General features: G+C 42.0%; 1 protein-coding gene across 1 annotated transcript in view; it reads right to left on the minus strand.

Moving 5' to 3' along the window:
* CSTF3 (cleavage stimulation factor subunit 3) overlaps window positions 1-16,753 on the minus strand; it is a 119,732-nt gene extending 102,979 nt beyond the window's left edge. Inside the window, exon 1 of the mRNA XM_073658120.1 lies at window positions 16,569-16,753. Coding sequence (XP_073514221.1) covers window positions 16,569-16,601 — 33 coding nt within the window. The 5' untranslated portion in view covers window positions 16,602-16,753. The remainder of the gene's footprint in view (window positions 1-16,568) is intronic.
* Between the last annotated feature and the right edge of the window lie 224 nt (window positions 16,754-16,977).

Here is a 16,977-nt window from a genome sequence, read left to right on the forward strand (position 1 = left end):
GACCTCACATATTTATACATGTAAATGAGATCTCCTCTGAGGCATCGTTTTTCTAAGCTAAACAGACTCAACTTTTTCAACCTCCCATCATATGAGAGGCCTTCCATCCCTTGTAATAATCTAGTTGCCTGCCTTTGAACTGACTAACTTCTAAATATCCTTTCTAAAATGTGGAGTTCAAAACTGGATCTCATATTCCAGATGTGGCCTCACCAGTAATTTATAAAGGGTTAACAGTACATTGGGATCATGGGATTTTATTTCTCTTATACATCCTAAAATCTCGTTTGCTTTTGCGGCTGCTGCCTGACATTGAGTACTGCTGCTCAGCTTACTTGTAACCAGAATACCCAAGTCCTTCTCCTGTTCTGTAGCCCTGAGTATACTCCCATTTAATGTATATGTAGCAATAGGATTACTCCGTCCTAGGTGCATTACTCTACATTAAACCTCATCTGCCAAGTGTTTGCCCAGTCATGATATCCAGATGATTTTGCAATATCAATGTCAAGAACAGACTTTAATATCCTACATAGTTTGGTGTTGTCAGCAAAGACAGACACTTTTACTCACAATCCCATCCCCCGGGTCATTAACAAAGAGGTTAATAAGAATCGGTCCTAGCACAGATCCCTGTGGTCCTCACTGCTGACTATATCCCTTTTAGCGAATGTACCATTTATGAAGTCCCTTTGTTTCCTTTCATTTAGTCAATTCCTTACCATCTACATATAGTTCCCCCAAGTCCTTGCTTCTGTAGCTTCAGTATAAGGCTGCTATGTGGTACAGTATCAAATGCCTTTGCAAAGTCCAGATAAATCACATCAGTCGCATTACCAACATCCAGATTTGCACTTATCATATATACTCAAGTATAAGCCGACTTTTTCAGCACATTTTTTATGCTGAAAATGCCCCCCTCTGCTTATACTCGAGTATATGTTTTTTATATACACTTCTATATGCAGTATATACCGGTGGGCGGGTTGCAGCGGTGGAGTAGCGGGCACAGGCAGTAGCTGCTGCTGCAGCTATGTGTGCCCGCTGCTAAAGAAAATGAATATTCACTCTTCTCCACGCCCATGGGAGAGGAGAGGGGTGAATATTCATTTTCTTTAATAGCGCAGTGTCAGTCGCAGCCACTGCTTCCTGCTGCAACTCAGCGATCCTCTGTGCCCGCTATTAGACAGGCACAGAGGATCCCTGAGTCACTGCAGAAAGTGTGGCTGCGACTCACTGCGGTAGTAAGGAGAATGACTTTTCACTTCTCTCCACGCCCATAGTCCCCGCGTGGAGAAGAGTGAATATCCCGGCACCTCACCTCGGCATCTACTAAGGGCCCATGGCAGTGACATCATGCGCTGCTCAGATGCGGAGGTGAGATGCTGACAGAGGAGGACGCAGCGCTGGAGCAGAGGTGAGGAAGGAAGGTGAGTAGAAGTGTTTATTATTTTTTCATGGCTACAGTGATGGAGTGCCATGCATACCAGGCCTGGGGAAGACGTGTGTCATGCATATCAGGACTGGGGAAATTTACCAGTAGCTGCTGCATTTCCCAATTCCCACCCAAGACTTATACTCAAGTCAATAAGTTTTCTCAGGTTTTTTTGTGGTAAAATGAGGTGTGTCGGCTTATATTCGGGTCAGCTTATACTTGAGTATATACTGTACCTCCTCATAGAACCCCAATGTTTGTTTTTTTTTCTTTTATTTGTGCTATTAAGTGTTACTTTCTCAGAATAGGTTACCTATGCCAAGTGGTTGGCGGTATACTTAATTATGCATGTTCCACCTGTACTGGATTGCCCACTTGTGCACAAGTGGAGGTATAAAACCTCCAAACTTGGTTCACTCACCATGCATCAGGACTATGAAAGCTACAGAGTTCGAAAAGCATTTTTTATGAAGGGTATTCAGTTCCAATTTTTTGAAAAGGATGTATATATTTTTTTTCTTTCTAAATGGTTAAAATTTGATGTTTTATAAATACTGGAAGCTGGTTCCTTTGCCTTTCTTGGACATATTATCAATGCCCCTCCCGGACTAGTAAATATTGTTAATGTGTAAAAAAAATAAAAACCCAAATTCTATCTTTAATAATAAAAAAATAAAAAAAAACTGTTTTTTGCCAAGAACAACCCCAACACTACAGCAAAATAAGTATTTGTTATCGCCACATTCTTAACGACCCATACTATATAAATTTATCTCAATTTGTGAAATTAAGAAAAATAAATATAAAAATAAAATAGGTAGAATAGGTCACTGACCTAGAACTGTTGCCAACTACCTGCCTCCTCTGCCCAGCCCAGATCTCTGCCAGCACAGAGAAGTCACAGACCGCTTTTGCAGGCGTTCCTGCAGCTTCCTCTGACGTCACATTGAGATACTAGCAGCTTCTCTTCTGCTCTGTTGACAGGGTGTAACTGCATTGTCAATCAGCATGACGTCGGCAGTCACACCACATTGACAGAGCAACACGGAAGAGGAAGAGCTGCTCTGTTGAAGTAAAGCAACAAAATCGCCAGTACGTGCTGTCCATGACCGCTCTGTGCCTGCAGAGATATGGGCTTGGCAGAGCAGGCAGACAGGCAACTACCTGCCTTTTAGTTATTAGACCCATAGTAAAAATAAATAAATATCATATAGTCCAGGATAACCCCCTTTCAAGGGAACCTGTTATTAAAATAAAATAAAAAAAACAACCTGCAGGTTAATTACATTCTGGAGCTGCCCGATGTCCGCACAAAGCCCCGCTGCTTGGAGGAAATTAACTTGATTCCTCCCGACAGCCCGAGTCTTTCAGTCAGAGGCGGGCTGGCGCGGTTTCAGTCACCGCTCAGTACTTAGTGAGCAGCAGATGTAACCTCACCCGCCTCACCCCTCTTTACTTAAGTTTTTGCTGTAGATTTTTCCCCACTGATTACAATGAATGAAATCTGGAGCAAATATGAAAGTAAACAATAAGCAATGTGTGCATGAGACTAAAGGAATCTCATTCACTTTGCTGGTACTAGGAAAGAATTCAGGTTTTGAGACAGCCTCTCACAGAAGGGCATATGCACATGTTGCGTTTTTGTCACAATTTTCTCTAAGGTCTTTTTTTTTGTAATGCAAATAGGTAAGTAACCGTAAAAAGGCAAAAGAAACAATGCAAATAGAGGTTGCACGTGCAATACAAATATATAGCTTTATTTACACAGACCAGTAAATACACATTTAAAAAGTATTAAAACCGTGCAAAGACAATGGAGTAATGTGTTATAAACTGATGGGACAAAAAACAAAAAAACACCCTACATGAAAAATATATGGATGGATAGCTAAGGCTATGCATCAATACTGATAGGCTATGTGCCCACGATGCAGAAATGCTCCGGATTTTTCCTGAGCGTTTCTGCATCTCCCTGGCAGAAAAAACGCATGCGGATTGTACATGCGGATTGTAGATGCGTTTTTCCTGCCAGGGACATGCGGATGTGAAGCGTTCTTCACATGCATTTCTGCATGCGGGTTGACAAGCGCTTTCCAAGCGATTTTAGCATCACCTGGAAAGTGCTTGACAACTTGGTCACACTATATAAATCCATGCAACCGGCATGAATTTATATAGTGTGACCTTAACCCCTTAACGACCTCGGGTCTTTGTTTTTGTTTTCATTTTTTGCTCCCCTTCTTCCCAGAGCCAGAACTTTTTTAATTTTCGTTCAATATGACCATGTGAGGGCTTATTTTTTGCGGGATGAGTTGTACTTTTAAACGCCATCACTGGTTTTACCATATCGTGTGCTGGAAAACGGGAAAAAAAATCCAAGTGCGGTGAAACTGCAAAAAAAAAAAAAATGCAATTCCACAGTTGTTTTTTGGGTCCTTTTTTTTTCCACGTTCACTGAATGCTAAAACTGACCTGCCATCATTATTCTCCAGGTCATTACGAGTTAGTGGACACCAAACATGTATAAGGTTCTTTTTTATTTAAGTGGTGAAAAAAAAATCCAAAGTTTGCTAAAAAAAAAAATAAATAAATAATAATAATAAAAAAAATATGACGCCATTTTCTGAGACCCATAAAGTCTCCACTTTTAGGGATCTGGGGCTGGGTAAGGGCTTATTTTTTTGCGCGCTGGGCTGATTTTTTTATTGATACCATTTTGGGGTAGATCCGATGTTTTGATCGCCCGTTATTGCAATGTTGCAGCGACCAAAAAAACTTAATTCTGGCATTTAGAATTTTTTTCTCGTTACGCTGTTTACTGATCTGATGAATTATTCTTTTATATTGATAGATTGGGCGATATATATGATTTTGAATGGGGCAAAGGGGGGTGATTTAAACTTTTATATATATTTTTTAAAAACTTTTTTTTTTTTTTTTTTACACTTTCTGCTTGCTTCTATAGTCTCCATAGGAGACTAGAAGCAGCAGTTGTCTGATTGCTTCTACTGCATACAAGCGATGAGCAGATCGCTTGTATGCAGGAGAAATGCTCACTTGCTATGAGCGCTGACCACTAGGTGGCGCTCATAGCAATTGAAACAAGACAAACACAGGCGTCTGCTGCAGACTCTGAGTTGTCATGCCCACCCATTGGTGACCCGCGATCACGTGATGGGGGTCACCGATGGGTGGGGCTTAGGACGCATTTTCCGGAAGCGCGAGTTAAATGCCGCTGTCAGAGATCGACAGCGGCATTTAACATGTTAACAGCCGCGGGTGGATCGCAATTCCACCCGTGGCTGTTGCGGGCACATGTCAGCTGTAATAATCAGCTGACATGTGCTCGGTTCAGTGCAGGCTCACCGCCGGAGCCCCCGCTGAACCCGACCTGGTGCGTACCATTACTGACCAGGTCGGAAAGGGGTTAAAGAATGGTAAAAAATAAAATAAATAAATCTATACTTACCTTCTGATGGCCCCCGGAGTCTTGCTTCACTCTGTCCTGGCTTGCCGGCAGCTCGCAGTACACTGAAGGACCTGCCGTCACATGACTATGGCGTCAGCGCAGGTACTTCAGTCCACCGCGATCTGCTGGCAAGCGAAGACAAGTGCACCGGGGGCCATCAGAAGGTAAATATAATATTTATTTTATTCTTTTTTTCACAGGTTCTATGGTACCCGGGTCTGGAGGAGAGTCTCCTGTCCTCCAGACCCGGGTACCATCCACACATTGAAACGCATGTTATCCGCATGTACAGATGCAGTGATGCGTAATCCATGCGTTCCAATGCAAGTCAATGGCGGCGAAAACGCAGCACTTCCGCAAAATAATTGTTAGTGCTGCGTTTTTTCCGAAATGATAATCCGCAGCGGAAATTTCCGCATCATGTGTACAGCACATGCGGATTATCATTGGGGAGAATTGCAGACCTTCTACCAAGCGTTTCTGCAGTGTTTTTGCCGCTGCGGAAACGCTTAAAAAACCCATCGTGGGCACACAGCCTAAGAATCAAACCTATCCATGTGGTATATCAGTATACTCCAATATTCAACCAAAAGTGCAATAATGTATTATATAAACAAAATCTCAATAATAAATGACAATATGATTCCCACCTCAATGACACGGAGCAGAGTATCTATTTCGGAAAGAATAAATGGTATATTCATGTCCAATGACTCCAGTAAATAGGTAGCAGAGACCATGAAGCAGTACTTTATTCCAATCCATGTCCATATACAATGATGCATTTTGTGATTTACACCAATGTTCCACCATAGATGCAATAGTGCATTACCGTATATACAAATAATGACAATCAAAGCATAGTTACCACACCACCAGTGCAATAAGGCTGCGTGCTCCCGATCAGTAATATTAGCGTTCTGGTAATGTAGAACAGCGCTTTTTCCACAGCAGACAAACCTTCACACAGAGATGAATGATAACGTTATGTCCTACCCTTCAAAATTAAATTGCATGGGGAACACATTCATTTTATTTGGGATTTTATTGTCGAGAACAAAAAAAAAAAAAAAAATCAACCCCAACATTGTTTTTTTGGTTTAATTTTTACTACTATATTGACTGTGCAGTATAAGTGACAAAGTAAATTGTCAGTACAATTACATCAAAATCTATATGTTTTGCAACTTTTAGGCTATGTTCACAAGCAGCGTTAAGGTTTTTTTTTTCTGCAACCAAAACCAGCTCTCTTAGCAGGAAACACGCTATTTGTTTTGCAGTGCTTTGGCCATTTTTTTAGGGTGCAGATTACATGTATGCTTGGTCTTTAGTATAAGTTAGTTTTATTTACCAATAACGCGTCAAACACCGTGAAAAAGCTGCAAAAATGTGTTTCAAGTTTTTTTGAAGCCCGTTTTTCACTTTTTCATTGTTTTCGATGGATAATGAAATGCTGCAAAAAGCTGAAATTGACATGCTGCAGATTTTTTAAAAAAATGCAGTTCTAAAATTTAGACAAAACCCACGATAAAAACAAAAATGAGCAAATACCCGGTAATGGCATGTAAAAGTTTTGGCACCCCTGGTTAAAACTACTGTTATTGTGAACCATTTTGCACCATTCAAAATAAAAAAAATACACATTTGGTATCGCTGCGTTCAGAATCGCCCGATCAATATAAAAAAAATTAATCTGATCGGTAAACGACGTAACGAGAAAAACATTCTAAGCGCCAGAAATACGTGTTTTTTTTTGGGTCGCCGCAACATTGCAATAACAGGAAATCAAAACATCGGATCTACCCCAAAACAGTATCAATAAAAACGTCAGCTCGGTACGCAAAAAATAAGCTATCCCCCGGCCCCAAATCACGAAAAATGGCAGCATTTATTTCATTTTTTTTTTTCACCACTTAAATAAAAAAAGAACCTATACATGTTTGGTGTCTACGAACTCGTAATGACCTGGAGAAAAATATTGGCAGGTCAGTTTTAGCATCCAATGAACGCGCTAAAAAAACTAAAAAAACTGCAGAATTGCATTTTTTGTTGCAATTTCACCGCATTTGGAATGTTTTCCAGAACATGATATGGTAAAACCGGTAATGTCGTTCAAAAGTACAACTTGGCCTGCAAAAAAGAAGCCCTCACACGGCCATATTGAAAATAAAAAAGTTATGGCTCTGGGAACAAGGTGAGCAAAAAACGAAAACGCAAAAACAAAAAATGAAGGGGTTAAGCATGAGAGTGAGTGGATCAATCATGCTTTGGGGTTGTATTGCAGCCAATGGCATGGAGAACATTTCATGGGTAGAGGGACAAATGGATTCAATGAAATTTCAACAATTTCTTGATGCAAATATAACACCATCTGTAAAAAAGCTGAAGTTGAAAAGAGGATGGCTTCTACAAATGGATAATGATCCTAAACACAAGTCAATATCCACAATAGACTATCTCAAAAGGCAAAAGCTGAAGGTTTTACAATGGCCCTCACAGTCCCCTGATCTGATCATTGAAAATCTGTTGCTAGACCTCAAAATAGCAGTGTATGCAAGACGACGACCAAGGAATCTCAGAGAACTGGAAGAATTTTCCAAGGAAGTATGGATGAAAATCCCTTAAACAAGAATTGACTGGCTACAAAAAGCGTTTACAAGCTGTAATACTTGCAAAAGGAGGTTCTACTAGGTACTAACCATGCAGGGTGCCCAAACTTTTGCATCGGCTCATTTTCCTTTTTGTAGTTTTTAAAATGTAAAAAACGACTTTTTGCCTAAAATACAAAGTAAATGTGTCAGCTTTAACTTTAGCCGTTTTAAAGATTTTTTGATCTTCAACTTGCTTAACCGTTCACAGTAACAGTAATTTTGACCAGAGGTGCCCAAAGAACATGTAAATAACATAGGGTACTCAAGTTAACACTAATTTAATTTAAAAAAAAGCATAAAAGCCATCCTACCGCAACACGGTGCACCCAATCAGGATGATCTTTAACTCTTGTAGTTCACCTCACTGTGTTAACAGAACTCAATATACATGGGGGCAGAGCAGGACCCAGACTCCACTATTCAGACACCTGCTTGTGGAAAGCTAAATAAACAAAATGCCCAGTCCAAAAAGGAGGAGCCAAGCCTCTATTGGTACAAAGTACAAAAAACTAAAGCAAAATCAAAGAAATGACCCAAAATATATGTTAGAAGTGCAATGTAGGCACACATTCACACTGTGGCCATTTAACAAACAAAACAGAATAAAAACATTGAGCCAATACCCTGTAGTAAGAAAAGAAAAATAGTAATACATGTAAATAACATAGGGTACTTACCGCAGTTAACATTGTTTTGATCGAAAAAGTGTAAATGCCATCTCACCATGACAAGGTGTACCCAGTCAGGACGGTGCCTAAATCTTGTAGTTCACCATGTTCTTTACTATTGTCATTTACTTGCAATAGGGTATTTGCTCACTTTGCTTTTAACCTAGGTTTTGTCTGTTAAATGGTCACGGTGTGAACATGCACCTACATTGCACTTATACGAACATATATTCTGGATCATTTCTTTGGTTTCACTATAGTTCTCAAATTCAGTCAAGAAAAAAAAAATAAGCATGTGCATGTCTTAAATCTCATGGCTTTTACTGGCTCTGTAAAAAACAGCTTTTAATCTGCAAAAAAAAGACCCACTGCAAAAACATTGCGTGTGAACATAGCCTTGCACAAAAACACCTTTCAAGAAAAAAAAAAAAAAAAAGTTTGTATATTGCTTTATCCGGAGGGCGATTACTTTTCTGTTGACAAAACCAGGTAAGGGCTTCGTTATTTTGTAGGAGTCGTCACATTTTCATTATACCATTTTGGGTACACAATAGTTTTTTTTTTTGTTTTGCAGGAGATGGTAACTCATGCGAGTCAACAGGTGGTTACTGACAGCAAAAAATATATTATTTTACTGGTCTATTACTTTGCCACAATAAAGACCCTTCTAAATAATTTTTTACTTTACTTTTATTTATTATCTACCTACACAAAAACATAGGAAGTAATGGATGGTGAAAAAATGCACCAAAATTTGCATCAGCGTTTTTGATGGCAAAATAGAATGGGGTTCTTTTTTTCACATAACTTTATGTACATGCATGAATAGAGACAGGACAGTGAAAAAAAAAATCGCAGCAAAACCTGCATTTTTGACACAGCTGATTTCCTGCCAGAGATAAGCTTTGCTGCAGATTTGTTGCTTGAAACAGCCCAACATGTGTGAACACAGCCTTATTTTTCTATTGATCAGACTGGGATTTTTTTTGTATGAGGAGTTGAAGTATTTTATCACAAGTATTCTGGGATAGATTAGAAAGCTTATTTTTTGGAAACAGAATTCGGCTAGTTTTTACTCAGCTCACCGTGTGGCATTAGTCACAAATTAACTTTATTCTACCAGTCAGTGTGATGAGTTTGACACAAATTAAAAGGGGTATTCGGATTCCCATCTCCAAAATCCTATCCCAATATGTAGTAGGTGTAAATAATATTAGCAAAAAGATCCAATTAGAAATGTAACATAGTTCTTCTGATTCACTGTGTGCAGGGCATTGCAGTAGCTTAGGTATCCATGGCTACGACCACGAACAGCTAACTGTTAGTATTGAGTAGTCGCAACCATGGATACCTAAGCTACTGCAATGCCCGGCACATAGGCTAAGCGACATAGGCAGGTCTGTGGATTCGGAGCCGTGGAGTTGGTACCCATTTTGGTGGAATCAGAGTCGGTATAAAATGGACCAACTGCAACTCCTAAAATATATAATAAATTGGGTACAGTAGTTCAATGCAGTTTGTGGGGAATATTTTTTCATAAGAATTTGGGAAAGTTATGAAATGTCCTATAAATGTCTGTCCTATTCCTGATAAAAGGGTCTAGACTTTTACCTGAGAAAAATGTGTCCTACCGTAAATTCATCACTAAGACTGGGTGCCCACGTAGCGTTTTTCAAGCGTTTATGCTGCGGAATTTCCGCAGCGGAAACGCTTGTTAAACGCTAGGTAATCCGCCCCCCATGGTCCCCAAGGGGATTCCGCATGTTCTATGCACATGCTGCAGATTTTTCCGCAGCGTTTATGCTGCGTACAAATATCCGCAGCATGTCATTTAATTTTGCGGAAGCGCAGCGGAACTCCCGCCATTGACTTGCATTGAAACCGCGACTGTACATTTCTACAAGCGGCTTCTATGCGTCTCTATGTGCGGATGGTACCCAGTTCTGGAGGAGAGGAGACTCTCATCCAGACCTGGGTACCATTGTACCTGTAAAAAAATGAATAAAATAACAAATAAAGTTTATACTCACCTTTCCGAAGGCTTTTCTCTGAATGCCGGCATCGCTTGAGGACCTGCGGTGACGTCACAGTCATGTGACCGCAGGCCCTTCACCGCTCTGTCTCACGATATGCCGGCAGCCGGGAACCAGCCAGGAACGAGCGCTGCTGCACACACCGGGGCCTCGGGGGTGAGTATAGCTTTATTTGTTTTAATTTTTACGGTTCACACTGTATAAATGCATGCTGTTTGCATGGATTTATATAGTGTGACCTAGTTGTCAAGCACTTTCCAAGTGATGCTATCGCCTGGAAAGCACTTGTCAATCTGCATGCGGAAACGCATGTGAATCCGCATGTATTCTGCAGGAAAAACGCATGCACAATCTGCATGCATTTTTTCTGCCAGGGAGATGCAGAAATGCTGCAGAAATTTTCTGCTTCATTTCTGCATCGTGGGCACATAGCCTTAAACATGAACCATGTATGGAGGGAGTTGGACACGGAGTGGAAGGTTTGGCTTACCGACTCCACAGCCCTGGACATAGGAAATCCGAAGAACTATACTACATTTCTAATCGTAGGGATTTGCTTATATTAAAAAGGTGTTTAGTACTATTGATAATGGCCCAATGTATTTTTATGTTGAAAAGTAGTGTCTTAGTAAATACCTTGCGCTGCTGTTACTGCCTGTGAGCGGCGCCATCGCTGGCCGCTCACAGGCATCACATGACCCCCGGCGGCAGCGAGCTCCGACATCCGCTGATGTCCCGTCAAGTTCAGGCTTCAGCCGGGGTGACTCAGTGCTGCGTTCCACAGTGAGTGATGGGTTGTGGGCGGGGATACCCCACGCGTCACACCCAGCATCCACCATGCGCTTTCCCAATGAATGGGGAGAGGGAGAGCGCGCGGTGGATGCTGGGTGTGATGCAATGGGGAACCCCACCCACCATCCACCGCAGAGACCGCGTCACTGATGTCACGCCTCACTTGACGTGACATCAGCGGATGTCAGAGCCGGCTGCAGCCGGGGGTCACGAGATGCCTGTGAGAGGACAGTGATAGCATTGCTCACAGGCAGAAACAGCAGCACAAGGTAATTACAAACACTTCTTTTCAACCTAAAAATACACTGGGGCATTATCATTAGTACTGGACAACCCCTTTAATATTATTACACCTACTACATATTGGGATAGTATTCTGGACATAGGAATACAGCTTTAAAAATATTTTCATTTTCGCTTTTTTTTAAATATCACGACTCTTTAAATAAGGATGAAATGTCACACTTTTGGCCTCAATCGAATGTCTGTCAACCACAGACGTGAGGTTTTGATTAGAGTCATGGATCAAAATTACACAGTTTATGGGTCTGTGAAGATAACAGATTACGCGAGTGGCATCTTTCAGTCCTTAATGAACATTGTAATAGAAAGAGGCTTTGCAGTTTACTACTTTTTGCATACAGGAAAAAAAAAAATCACTGATGAAACCCTGTAGGTAAAAATTGTCACAATGTCTGATGAAACGGATCCAAAACAATGATTACAACGGTCTGTGTTTTTACACATAACGGATGTCTAAATGAGGCCTGAGCATGCAGTGTAAAGAAAAAAAAAAATGGACAGATTTAATATCCACCAAGATACTGGAACACAACCACACAAACATTTTTCAATATTTTGAAAAGTGTGAAATGAATTCGCCAAAAACATCTGGATAACGAAAACCAAACTAAGTGGGGCAAACCTAAAAAATGACAGTTACTGAAAAAACTAGTGTAAAAAAGGTACACAAGCCATAATGAATTTAGTGAAAAAATAAAAATGTCTAAAAATCAAAATGTTACTGCAAAACAAAGGAGCAAATAGAATAATGAATCGGTGGCTCTGTGCAATTTATGCATTTAACCTATTGCTCTTTCTAGCCTTACAGGAATAGGAGTGGTCCTAGTCAGGAGGTGCCACTTGGCTGCTAAAACCAGAATGAGCAGGAATTTGGAGACTGGCTATTCAGTATTGTCAAGCTTTCATTTAAAAAGAACCTGTCATCAGGATTAACCCCTATAATTTATTAGGAATGCCGCATAAGGCTCATGTTTCTAATCTTACCCTTATTAGAAGAATTTCTGCTATTATTGAAACAAAGCTTTATTCCGATGCGTGTCATACTCAGACTAATCAGACTGTGGCCACGCATTACAAGTAGGAGCTGTTGCCCACCGTGACATGACAGCCATCTCAGTGGATGCAAGCAAAAGGGCGACTTCTCCTTGCACATGTTGTGATGTAAGTCAGCCACTTTATGCATGATAACCGCTCTCTGCTTGCAATGCGTGGTAGCAGGCTGGGACGAGTCTGGGTATGGCACGCACCGGAATAACGCTTTATGTTTACAACAGGAAAAACACTTAAAAGAAGTGGATGATTGCAAACAAGTGTTGCGGCACGCACTGAAACACAGTGTGAGCAGGTAAGGAGGAGAGGTCCCTCTTCTCCCTGTGCGTGGTAAAGCAGGTCACTGCTGGGATGAGTGGCAGCGGTCTCAGACTGGTCCAGATACGAAGCGTTCCAGGAATATAATGGGAACCAAGACGCAGTGCTGATACCTGTATAAGATCTTATGACTGAGCATAGTACAAAATGTAAGTGTTATAGATAAACCACAGTGTCCTACGTATATCAATCCACACAACCAGCTCATGCCTCTATGCCCCTCTATTACCAATCCAACGTACACAGAAAATAACCAGACTACATGACATAAGGACACCTCATCTACTGTATTCACTACATTAACAGGAAAATGATGGAAACCATAAACTCCAGCACTGGGTCACATGCAGTAGATAACAAAATTCCTTTTTATTAGCTTCAGTGAAAGCAATGCAGGGAGTCCTCACAGTGAAAAATATGTGCTGCCAAGTCCTTGATATTTATGAGCTATGCGCCAACTCCAACCTCCAGCACCTGAGTGACAGGTTTCTCCCTAGTTCATACAAGCACATGAAAAACAGATGATTTTTCATCCCTATGCTGTGCTTAGCAAACATATGGCTTCCATTTTATACATATCAACATTTTAAATGTAATCATCCAAACACAGTTCTTTATGTCATTTGCAGTAGGTGCTTCCAAATGGATGGCATACAGATGGTGTCTGTGTGGCATTTGTTTTAATGCACCCATTTAGACATACATAAAATCACTTCAGAAGAGAGACAAACTGGAGTACAGTTGTGTAAAAATGTTGCAACTTCTTAAAAAGTAGAAGTTGATAAATTGATGACATACATTTTTTTCTCTTGTGTGCGCACTTGTGTGGCACTTAAGCCTGAAAAAGACATCACATTCACATAGCCTAAGTCAGCTATGACATGTCACCCCTCAAATTAAACCATTTATGAATTCATATAAGGGACAAGTGGTACAGATTTTACTGTTTGAGGTTTATACAAAAAACATTTTATTACATATGTAAATGAGGGGACTTCAGTGGACCCATCATGGCCAAGAGCACAGTTTTGCCCCCTCAATTACAGGCCTGAACAACTCCTGCATGTAGATTGCCCACACTCAATCAGAATCCCCAGCCCTGAAAACACTGACATTGCATGTGTCTGCGCACACTCATGTATGATTCTGCATGCAGCCACGAGAGGGATGGGAATACACCTGCAGTGCCCGTGTATACAGCGCTGAGGGCTGTATTAAGGCGGTGCTCCAACACCGCTGACTCCACAGGTGACAGTTGCAAAGACAATGAATAGAGCGGAGGTTGATCATGCACTTATCCACAACATTCAAGACAGGGCTCTGCAGGACCCTGACCCTGGACTCCAGCGCACAGATATGCAGAGAAGTTATTGATAGGGCTTTACTTTTTTTTCCCCATTACTTTTACTATCCCCTTTTAAAGCTCCTGTGCAAAATCTGTAACCGCTCCCCTCAACCGTATTGTGCCACGTATAACACGGTTTTGTCTAATGAATTCGAAACGCTTTCAAGGCCCTTTAGGCACGATCTCCCACACGCAGATACTTAAAGGGATTGTACAGGCATAGATATTTGTTGACTTATCTACAGGATAGGTCACTAATAGAGCGATGAGGGTCTGACAGCCGGAATCCCCACCAATCAGGTTGTTTTGCTCCAGTGACAGCAGGATATATAGGCTCTGGCCCTATTAATCAAACCAAAAATGGCAGAATTCTGGCATAAAAGGATTTGAAAAGTCAGAAATTTTTTGTGCAACACGGAGTGACGCAAGATGTTTGTGACTTTTGCCCTTTTTACGCCAGTTTGTTCCTTCTCTGTCTAAATGAGAGAAGCTGGGGCACGACGCCATCTAGTTTATAATGAGCTGTTGTGTTTCTTACGTCAGAAATCTCACTACAGTAAGTAAATAGAATAATATTTGAGGAGAAATGCACAGAAGCGAACACCACTGAATTATTAAGAGGTGTGAGCACTTTAAAGGGAATCTGTCACCCCCTGGGACTTTTCAGACCACTAATATGGGCATACAGGTTATAGAAATGTGAACCTATACTTACATGTATGGCCCATGTTAGCGGTCTGGTTTCTGTGTAATCGCATTTTTATTAAATGATTTCTGCTAAGCTTGGCGTCCCCCCGGACGCCAAGAAATGCCCGCTTACTAGCCCCATTATCATACTTACCCCACCTCTCCTGCACGTCACAGGTCCCTGTGACGTGCAGTTGCCAGCCGGATCCCGCACCTGCGTTGTTTCCCCTGTACGGACGGCGCTCTTCTTCTCCCTGCCGTCCGTACAGCCTTTTGGAGCAGGGAAGTTGTGTGCAGACGCTGGCCTTCCCAGTGATGCGCAGGAGGGGTGGGGTAAGTAAATGTTCATGTGCTGAGATAATCTGATCAATGTTTCCCTGCTGTGTACTGTGTAATGGCTGTGTCTGACCGTACAGGAACATGGTCTGATCATACCACATCTCCTGGGCAGGGGAGGAGGCAAAAGAGTATACAGACAGAACAGCAGGGATCACAAATTATTCTATGAAGTAAAATATTTTTAAAAACCAGGCAGTGAAATGTTTTACCTCAGAGGAAGAATCAGCTGCAATCCCCTGCTGTAATGTCTGTATACTCTTTTGCCTCCTCCCCTGCCCCAGAGATGTGGTATGATCAGACTATGTTCCTGCACGGTCAGACATTACACAGCAGGGGCACATGTATAAGATTATCTCAGCACAGGAACATTGTATTTAAACACATGAAATTGTGGAACTTATTATTTTTCCAAGATCTATTGATTAAAATTAACTTTCGTTCGGGGGGAAACCCCTTTAATAAATCAGAAGCATATGACTCCAAAACGCCTCCTCATCAAGACCAGCCTAAACATTGCTGGTCAGATGAACTGTGGTGTTTGAGTGGAGCTCTGCTTTAAAGGGCCTGATCTGTTAAATAAAAGCCGTGCTGTAAAAGCAGGCAATGGCCGCTGCACATTGAATGGAGCGGTGCTCAAGAGCGCTACACATATATATATATATATATATATATATATATATATATATATATATATATATATATATATATATACACACACACACACACATATATATATGTAAATATGAGAAAAAAACAGCAGATTCTTGGGGATCTGAGGCAGGTCTCCCCACCTATCTGCTATTAATAGTCTATGCTATAGATTGATCAAATACCTATTCACGGACAGCTCCTTTAAAGTGCCAATTTACAAAAGCGAGATATAGAAGGGTTGGTGGTTACCCAGTAACGAGCACAAATCAAATAATCAAGTTGTTCAGCGCTTATTTACTGCGGCCAAGTCGCTAATACTGTGGGGTCTGAAGAGCAGCATCATCTTCTGGTTGCAGGGGGAGATAACGGCGTTTACACCGGCATAAACAATCCGACAGGTAAGCGATTTGCTTGTTTGTGGTGTGATCGCTGGCGGGGAACGAGCCCCTCACCAATACTGGGGCCCATATCGTCTCATCTCCTCATACCATCAGATAAATGTAGGAAGGACATGAAGGCCTACGGGACCCCGAGAGCAGATCCCTGGGGAGGTTACAGGCAGCATCCTCCCGCCCACCCGGGGTCTGAGGCTTCTACCCCTCTGTACTGAGAACACAGTATAACGGCCAGAGACCCCAATACTAGGAGCCTGGGAGAATACACTAGACACTAACTGCTATGCTACAGCTGCTGGAGAACTACAAGGACCAGCCGGCGGGCACAGGCTGTAATGGCGCACACCACATGCCGCCACACAACGTGCTCCTCCCGCCGTCACACGGAGGCCTGGGCGCCGCCCGCTCAGCACCTGCCTGCCCTCTACTCACTTGCTCGGAAGGGCCTTCTCCGCTTGACATCATTTCTTCGCTGAAAACCGTATCCGAGCTCGTCCTCTAGGTATCGGACCGCTCCGGGCTCCGTCCTTCCCTCTCAGCCCGACCTCGCTCACAACTCTGCAAACAAAATGGCGACCGGAGAAGGGAAAAAAACTGCTGCGACTGCGCTCATCTTGTCATCGAAGTAGTTTGCCACAGCGACACCCGGAGGTGAGAGGGGATATTGCAGCTGTGGAGGACTGTGGGGCGCAGCGCTGTCCGGCTGCCGCTCAGGGTTAGGGCTCTTTCACACCCACACGTCTGCGTTTCCACACTGGAGTCACTGACAAACGCATAGACACATATCAGTGTGTTTCCTTGGACCGTGTGTCCATGGGCAAAAGACGCTGACATGTCCTTT

This window comes from Phyllobates terribilis, unplaced genomic scaffold (genome assembly GCF_046119375.1).
Source record: "Phyllobates terribilis strain yellow unplaced genomic scaffold, ASM4611937v1 Scaffold_13__5_contigs__length_258822181, whole genome shotgun sequence".
Lineage (NCBI taxonomy): Eukaryota > Metazoa > Chordata > Amphibia > Anura > Dendrobatidae > Phyllobates > Phyllobates terribilis.